The sequence below is a fragment of the Humulus lupulus genome, chromosome 7 (genome assembly GCF_963169125.1).
Source record: "Humulus lupulus chromosome 7, drHumLupu1.1, whole genome shotgun sequence".
Taxonomy (NCBI): Eukaryota; Viridiplantae; Streptophyta; class Magnoliopsida; order Rosales; family Cannabaceae; genus Humulus; species Humulus lupulus.
The window spans coordinates 43,807,174-43,816,375 of NC_084799.1; the positions used below are offsets into that span (position 1 = coordinate 43,807,174).

The 9,202-nt window shown below is 29.4% G+C and overlaps 1 protein-coding gene across 1 annotated transcript; it reads right to left on the bottom strand.

Annotated features, from left to right (window-relative positions):
• Positions 1-4,982: 4,982 nt before the first annotated feature.
• LOC133791639 (uncharacterized) lies at positions 4,983-7,302 on the bottom strand. Its single transcript, XM_062229558.1, has 4 exons — positions 6,994-7,302; positions 6,798-6,890; positions 5,679-5,971; positions 4,983-5,541 (listed from the first exon to the last, which is right to left on the bottom strand). The coding sequence occupies exons 1-4, from the start codon at positions 7,300-7,302 to the stop codon at positions 4,983-4,985; spliced, it is 1,254 nt and encodes a 417-aa protein (XP_062085542.1).
• Positions 7,303-9,202: the final 1,900 nt, after the last annotated feature.

Consider the following 9,202-nt stretch of genomic DNA (forward strand, 5'->3'; position numbering starts at 1 on the left):
ATGGTTTGTATTTTAACTTTAACGGAGTATTCTATATATTTAATGGAATATACATTTAAAACTAACTTAAAAATAGATATTTATCAATTACATTAATATAAATTCAAATATTATAAAATATTATTATTATAATAATATTTAATATAAGACTACATATATAATAATTGTATTAATATAAATTCAAATCCAAAGATTATAAAATATCATTATTATAATAATATATAATATAAGACTAGATATTTTATAATTATATTAATATAAATTTAAATGTTATAAAATATTATTATGATAATAATATATAATCCTAATTTTTTACAAAATATATTAATATGAATTCAAATATTATTATAATACAAGACTAGATATTTAATACTTATATCAATATAAATTTAAAATAATATAAAATATCATTATAATAATAATAATAATATATAATATATAATCTTAATTTTTATTAAAAAAATTATTATTTATTTTTAAAAAGGTTATCATATTATATATATATTTAAAAAATCATAAATAGTGTTTTGGTTTAATTTTTCATTTAATATGTTTATGTTATTCTTTTATATATAATATTATTTATTTACTTGAAATTTATATGACAATGATACAAATTTAATAAATTATATAAATAAAACTAAGCAAATGTACATTGTACGCTGCTTGTATCTAGTATATATATAAATGAGAGCACCAAGGAGATGATGTGACAATCTAAAAGCTTCAAACCACTCTTTTTGTTTTCTCGTTTAATCTGATTTTTTATTCATTTTATAGATTATTATAATAATAATAATAATAAATATAATTTTTGAAATTTAAATGAGATATTTATAAGATATTATTATTTAAATATAGATAAATATCTCTTTGTGAATCTATATATATTCTAAACATTTTCTATCAATCTCATATTTTCCTTTACTCTAATTTATTTTCTCTTATTCTCTCTAAATTCTTTCAATTTTAATTTTCAATGAATTCTAATTGATATCTCCAAATTTGATTGTTTTACATGTTAATGATAACACAATCCTCTCGGGTATTTATTCAATTATTAATCTTTGTTAATCTTTAAAGTTTGTGTATTTATTTAATTATTAATGTTTGTTAATCTTTAAAGTTTTTATTTTAAATTATTGATCTTGATATTCTAACATCTTCATCTTATTTTTCTATTATGTTTTAGATGTTATCGGATGTTTATGTTGTGTGATTGATATTGAGATTGTTGGAGGTGGTTGGGGAAAACGAGACATTAAATTTTTAACAAATTAGTAAGTGTAAGTTAATCGATAAATCTTCAAATAGATTCTGTAGCATCATTAATCGAAAGATTTTCCACCATCTCAAATGGTGTGGAAGCTATTGCGAGTTTTAGTATATTTATATTTTATTTAATTACTATTATTATTTAAATTGAATAAAAAATAGAAAAAATAATAAAATTGATATAATCATCTTATTTTTGGTTAATTAATTTATTATTATTATTTTAAATAAGATATTAATTTTTTATTTATAATAATATGTTCATATCTATTTTTGTAAACTTTTTTTAAAATTAAAGATATATTTTTTAAATATTATTCTCGATGAATATTATTAAATATATTATTATTATTGTTATATGTGAAGTTTTGGTACAATTTGAATTGAATCTTATAATTATGATACAAAAGCCTATACTCTCTCTCAATAATCCTTCCTTTTTTTTTCGAAAGAGATACGAGTAAATAGAATGAAAAAAAATCTAAATTTACCATCTCATCAAAATATGCTGCTACATAGAAAATTTAATATATGTATATGTATTGTAATATCTTTTAGTAGCAATAATATATAATAACTTATCACATCTGCCAACTTCTAAAACTAACAAGTATGAATAATGCCACTGATGAATAACATATTCGCACATTTAGGAAGTTACCATACAAGGTAAACAATAATCATGTCCAGAAATCAAATTCATCAAATCTAAATGAAGTAAATGATCTCTATGCATAAAAGAACTTAATAATAGGAAGCAAAAAAAATTCTTAAAACTTGGCTTTATAGAATTAAGCTACTCAAGTTTCATTTGTTCTTAAGCTCAAATATTAGCAAATCCAAAAATTTGGGATACTGCCATTGTCTTGAAAATAATGTGATAAGCCCATTCAGCAATTTTATTTGGCAAAAATATAAATAATACCTATAAAGTTCGTCATCATATATATTTTAAATGACAATGTCAAAATTAGAAAATGTCACACGTTTTTTTTTTTAAAATAAAAGGAGAATTCAAGTCAAACTCTCTAATCTATTTCTAATTTGTCTACATTTGTTATATTATTCTATTTAATTTATAATTATAAAATAATTGAAAATAAAATATCTAAAATCATCAGTAACGGCAATGCCTATTCCGTAACTAATTTTGTAATAATTATTATAATAAATCAACCATATATAAATTCACATTTATCTTGAAGATTTTCAATTCATGATAATCTTTTTATTGTTTCATATTTCATATTTCACATTCAAATTTTAAAATATCTAAATTTATTTATAAATAACTATTTTTTTTAATAATTATAATAATAAATAATCATATATAATTGACATTTATTTGAAAATTTTCCATTTGTATTTATCTTTTTATTGTTTTGACATTTCAAATTTAAAATAAAAATATTTTTATTTATATTTAAATCAAATATTTAGAAATAACTAATTTTTTAATAATAAATAAATCATATATAAATTGACGTTTATCTTCAAGATTTATTGTTTTGATATTTCAAATTTAAAACAAAAATATCTTAACAATTAAAAATATCAACATGTATACACGTGATATTAATTTGATTAAGAGCATTATTAATTAAATTAATAAAAATATTTATTTAAAAAATGAATGATTGTACAAAAGGTAATGATTTATAAATTTTCTACCCTAAAAATATAAAAATCTTAAGATTTTTATATAATAAACAAAAAAACAACGCAAAACGTATAAAATAATATTAATATTAAATAAAATCACATGTACAACAAGTAATTTGAATTTTATTTTTGGCACTTTAATTATTGTGAATTTCTCGAAAACCTGCAAGATGCTCGTTATATAATGAACATTATCATGAATTTTTTTTACGGTTAAGACTTCTTTACGTATGCACATAAGGAACATGTTGTACAGGTGGGGTGAAAATGAATCACTTACACACAATCTCCCAAAAAATATTTAAAAATATATATTTTTTAATCATTACAAAAAACTGCACTAAATGTCGTTTTCTAGTTTCATATAAATCAAAAGTTAAAAAGAAAAAAGAAAAATAATTACAGTTACTAGACGTCTTTACGTATGCACACAAGGAGCATGTTGTACAGGTAGGGTGAAAATGAATCACTTACACACAATCTCCCAAAAAATATTTAAAAATATATATTTTTTAATCATTACAAAAAACTGCACTAAATGTCGTTTTCTAGTTTCATATAAATCAAAAGTTAAAAAGAAAAAAAAATGATAATTACAGTTACTAGACGTCTTTACGTATGCACACAAGGAGCATGTTGTACAGGTAGGGTGAAAATGAATCACTTACACACAATCTCCCAAAAAATATTTAAAAATATATATTTTTTAATCATTACAAAAAATTGCACTAAGCGTCGTTTTCTAGTTTCATATTAACATGATTTTGGAGATGAATTACATTACTTTGGGTCTGAATATAATTGAGAAAAACTTACAAACTTGGTACAAGAAAGAGAGCTTATATAAAGCTCAGGAAAGCAAGAATCTAACTAACAAAACAAAGGCTAAAAACAAATCAAGAAAATAACAAAATAATCATAAAGGAAAACATAACTACAACCAACTATAACTAAAGAATACAAATGAAAAGAGAGAACAAGATAAATCACTAAAACTTAATAGGCTCCCTTCAAGATGGACTGTGTATGTCATGAACAACCATCTTGGAGATATGTACGTGAAGTGCAGAAGAAGGCAGCGGTTTAGTGAACGTATCAGCTAGTTGATGATGACTAGCTACTGAAATAAGCCGAATAGAAGAATCTCATATTTTGTCTCTAATGAAATGACAATCCAATTCTATGTGCTTGGTATGTTCATGGAAGGTAGGATTGTTCGCAATATGCACAGAAGAACTGTTGTCACAATATATAAAGGTTGGAGAATATTGTTGTATATGCAAGTCATTCAACAAGTATTGAATCCAGGTGACTTCACTGGCTGTGGCAGCTAAAGCACGGTATTCAACTTCAGGTGAACTTCTGGAGATGGTTGGCTATTTCTTAGTTTTCCATGAGATTAAGCAATCTCCAAGAAAAACATAGAAACCAGTAGTCGATCTTCGAGTAGTGGGACAAGAAGCCCAGTATGAATCTGAGCAGGCTCGTAACTGAAGAGATGAAGTGGTGGAGTAAAGCAAACCTTGTCCTGGCCTTCCTTTCAGATACCTAAGTAAATGGTGGACTGCTTGGAGATGAGGGGCTCTCGGAGCAGCCATGAATTGACTTAAGGTATGGACTGAGAAAGTGATGTTAGGTCTTGACAGAGTGAGGTATAACAAATGTCCAATGAGGCGTCTATACTGAGAAGGATCATCCAATAGTGTACCTGAAGAATCATCGAGTTTGAGCCTAGGATTCATAGGTGTTGAAACCGGTTTACTAGCCAAATATCATGTATCATCAAGAAGTTGGAGAGCATATTGTCTTCGAGAAATATATAAACCAGCCGATGATCTAGCAATTTCAAATCCTAGAAAATACTTCAAAGCTCCTAAGGTCTTGAGTTTAAACTTTGAATGTAGATAATCTTGAACCTGTTGGATGCAACTTGGAGAAGGCCCTGTTAAAATGATGTCTTCAACATATACTAAAAGGGCAATGAAAGTGTCTCATGTACCCCGGGTAAAGAGTGTGTAATCAGCTCTAGATTGAACAAATCCCGCTTATAGAAGAGCATCTGAAAGCTTTGTATACCATCGACGAGATGATTGCTTAAGGCCATAGATAGACTTGTGAAGTTTACACGCTAGAGGAGTACCTGAGGAGGAAGAAGAATCAGTCAGTAGGTCAGGGGGTATTTTCATATATATATATATATCTTCATTTAGATCACCATTCAAAAAGGCATTGTTAATGTCTAGTTGAATGGTGGTCCAATGTTTAATAGTTGAAACTGCTAAAAGTAACTTTAAAGTAACCATCTTGGCTATGGGAGAAAATGTATCAAAATAATCGAGTCCCTCTTGTTGAGTGTAGGCTTGAGCTACTAAACGAGCTTTGTATCGTTCTATAGTACCATCATTGTGGTATTTAACTTTGCAAACCCAGTGACATCCAATTGGTTGTATGTTAGATGGTAAGGGAACAATAGTCCATGTTTTATTCTCTTGAAGAGCCTTGAGTTCAAGGTTCATAGCCTGAATCCAATTATTGTTCAGAATTGCATCCTTGTACGAAGAAGGCTCATTCTGAGTAGAAACTGCAAGAATAAAATTCTTATGGCTGTTAGATAATTTAGATTAAGAAATATAGTTGTTAATAGGATATAGATTAGAAGAAGGCTTGTGAATTGAGTGATGACACTAAAAGTCTTGCAAGTATGCAGGTGGCTTATGTGGCCGTGAAGATCTTCGCAAAACAGGAGCAGTAGGACTTGGATTGTTTGCAGAATGCAAATTTGAATTTTCAAGTCATTCATGTTGTCAACATGAATGTCTTCAGTAGAATCCAAAGCTACATTATTGCCATCTTGCTGCAACTCAGATTCATGATTAGTAGTAGAACTAGGATGAAAACCCATGATGTTAGTGTTAGTCACAGTAGAAGAGGGCAATACATGTTGAGGAAAAGGGTCAATACAAACAGTAGCATTATTTAAAGAAGTAAAAGGGAAAATCGTTTCATGAAACACAACATTAAGAGATATGAAGAACTGTTTGGTGTTTATATCATATCAACGATATCCTTTTATCCCTGGAGGATATCCAAGAAAGATACAAGTCCTAGCTCTAGGTTCGAATTTTGTTCTATGACTTGGAAGGGTTGAAGCAAAAACAAGACAGCCAAAGGATTTGAAAACATTATAATCTGGTTTGTGATTAAAAAGGATTTCAAAAGGACATTTGTTATGAAGAATAGTAGTAGGAATCTGATTAATAATATAAGTAGCAGTCAAAATGCAAATAGTCCAAAATTTAATAGGTGTGTGTGTGTGTGCTTGAAAATGAAGAGCACAAGCAACATTTAGAAGATGTTGGTGCTTCCTTTCAGCCACTGCGTTTTGCTGTGGTGTGTCCACACAAGTGAACTGGTGTAAGATACCTTTCAAGGCAAATAATTCCTTGAATATTAATTCAGGCGCATTATCGGACCTAAAGCATTTAATAGTGACATGGAATTGTGTTTCAATCATAGAAATAAATTGTGGTACAATGCTTATAACATCAGATTTATGTTGTAAAAGATAAATCCAAGTAAAACGAGACTTATCATCAACAAGGGTAAGAAAATATCTATGATTGGAATGTGAAGCAACATGATGTGGTCCCCAATTGTCACAATGAACGAGATCAAAGAGATTCTCAGAAAAATAATTATTATTAGAAAAGGAAAGTTTCCTTTGTTTAGCTTTAGGACAAACATAACAAGTAGAGTTCAAATGAAGATAAAAAAACTTTACAATTCAAAGTGTCACTAAGTAAAGCTAGACGTTTGGAGGACAAATGACCAAGTCTATTATGCCAAACATTTGTACTAACAAAGTTGATACAAGCTGATGTATAAGGTTGTTCAAAGATGTACAAGTCATTCTGCAATCTACCCTTGCCAACCATCCTCATTATGCTCAGTTCCTGGATACAAAAATGGTCAGCATAGAAATGGACACTCATATGTTGGCTAGATACGTTCACTGACATATATAATATTATATCGAAATGTGGGAACATATAGAACTTTAGTTAAGGTAATGTTATCGGTCAGCAAGATTGTGCCACATTGATTAACTTGTAGAATAGAATTGTCAAGTAGAATAAGATGGACAGTAGGAATATTCACAATAGATATGAAGAAGGAAATATTTGAACAGATGTGTCTTGTAGCTCCAGAATCAAAAATCCAAATTTCATTCTTAAAATTGAGAGGATGAGTAGCAGATAAGATAGTACGTGAAGTTTCTCCAACATTATTGATGTTGGGATGAGCTTTACCATTTTGTTGATTGGCAAAAATATTGAGGAGTTGTTGGTATTGAGTGGCATTCATTCAATTATGGTAAAAAACTGTTGTTATCACCACAACTGTTAGGAGTGGAATCATCACTTGATTGGAGCTGATATGCAGCAGCAGGAGGAGTTTGCTGTGGTTTGTTGTAACCCGGAGGATAACCATGAATTTTGTAACATTTTTCAATGGTGTGTCCATGAATGTTACAATGAGAAAAAAATGGTCTGTTCTTCCTTGAAGGATATTGCATGTATTGACCTGAACCTGACTTAGAAGAATTAGGAGTATTTTTCGATCCAGAAAAAGCGAAGGCCATAGAAGGAGTGTTGGTGGAGTCCGATTGAGATGATTGAGTTCCTTCTTCCCTTTGATTTTCTTCCTGCGTAACAAGATTAAAGACATTGCTCATAGATGGCAATGGATCCATTAGGAGAATATTTCTTCTAACTTGGGAGTAAGATTCCTTAAGTTCCATTAGAAAAGACATGGTATATTCGACATTGTAATGATCTTGAAGAGATTTCACTCCGCCACATGTGCACTTGTTACAAGTGTAAGAAGGTTGATATTGTGAAAGTTCCTCCCATAAAGATTTTAACTTCGTGTAATAGCTGCTGATAGATTGAAGATATTGTTTAAGATTCATCAAGGTGCGTCAAAGATTGAAGATGTGTGGTCCATTCATTCGTTGAAAACGAGTTTTAAGATCATTCCATATTTCTGAGGCAGATTCATCATATATGATGCTTGCTGAGATTTTTTTGGAAACAGAATTGAGAATCCATGAGATGACAATGTTGTTGTTTCTGATCCGGGCATTGTACATAGCATTATCAAAGGGAAGAGGTTTAGGGATAGTACAGTCTATGAATTCAACTTTGTTTTTGACAGAAATAGCTAGTTTCATGGCTCTACTCCAAGCTGTGTAGTTGTCTTGTCCTGTGAGTAACTGAGAGACAAGGATGTTGCCTGGATTTTCCGCGTGATGTAAATAGTAAGGGTCTAAAGGATCCTCCATTGCTATTCTTGAAATCAAAGCGGATGTCGTGCCTTGAGAAGGTTGGACATCGACTCCTTGAGAGACAATGGTCAAAGGATTTGAACTATCCTCTGTAGAAGGTGGGGAAGACATGTTTGTGAAGGTGTAAAGAATCAAGAAAAACCACAATGAAAAACAAGAAAAAAGTTCACCATTGAAGCAAATCCAAGAGAGAAAACGTTTGATGAATTGCTGAGATGAAGAGAATGAGTCGTCGGAACAAAAGAGAAACTCAGACGGTGTCGAAAAGAACTGAGACACTAGAAGAGCAAAGCAGCCATTGTCAGAGAAGACAACATGGATGAGCAGCGGGAACACTGAAGGATCTCAGGGAAAGACTAATCCTTCCCGCTCTGATACCATGATAACTCTAAAAAATTAACTTATTTTACCACTATTTATAAGCTAATTAATGTTAAGTTCTTAAGTTTTTGATTATTTTATTAAGTTTTTAAGTAATTTTGAATTTTTTAGGTTTATTTTAATTTGATAGATTTTTGTGTATTTTTATAGTTATATTATTGTTAAATGTTGTAGTTTAATTAATTGAATTATTAAGTTTAGTTAGAAGTAAAAAAAAATGCACTTTTGTTGATCTTTAATGTTAAATTAAATTAAGTTTTAATTAAAATTTTCAATGAATTAATATGATTTATTTTATAATGGAAAATATTTGATTATGATTTAATTTATGTTTATTTTGTAGGGAGTATGTTGTAATTTTTTTGGCTTTGAAAAGTAAGAAAGAAGTGGCATTTTTGAGAGAAAAGCAAAGGAAAATGGCATCGGCAGCACTGGGCAGCACTGGGCTGCACCTCCCTCAGCTACCAGCCAGGCCCACGCCTCCTTGCTGCAACCAGGCCCGAAGCCTCCCAGCCAGGCCCACGCCCCCTTGCACCA

Excerpts from the sequence above, each read along its gene's own strand:
- LOC133791639 (XM_062229558.1), bottom strand. The coding sequence starts at position 7,302 with ATGAATGCCACTCAATACCAACAACTCCTCAATATTTTTGCCAATCAA. Across the intron at positions 6,891-6,993 it reads ATAACATTACCTTAACTAAA|GAACTGAGCATAATGAGGAT; the intron begins GTTCTATATGTT and ends TTTTGTATCCAG. Across the intron at positions 5,542-5,678 it reads ATCCAAGTCCTACTGCTCCT|CCATAAGAATTTTATTCTTG; the intron begins GTTTTGCGAAGA and ends ATTATCTAACAG.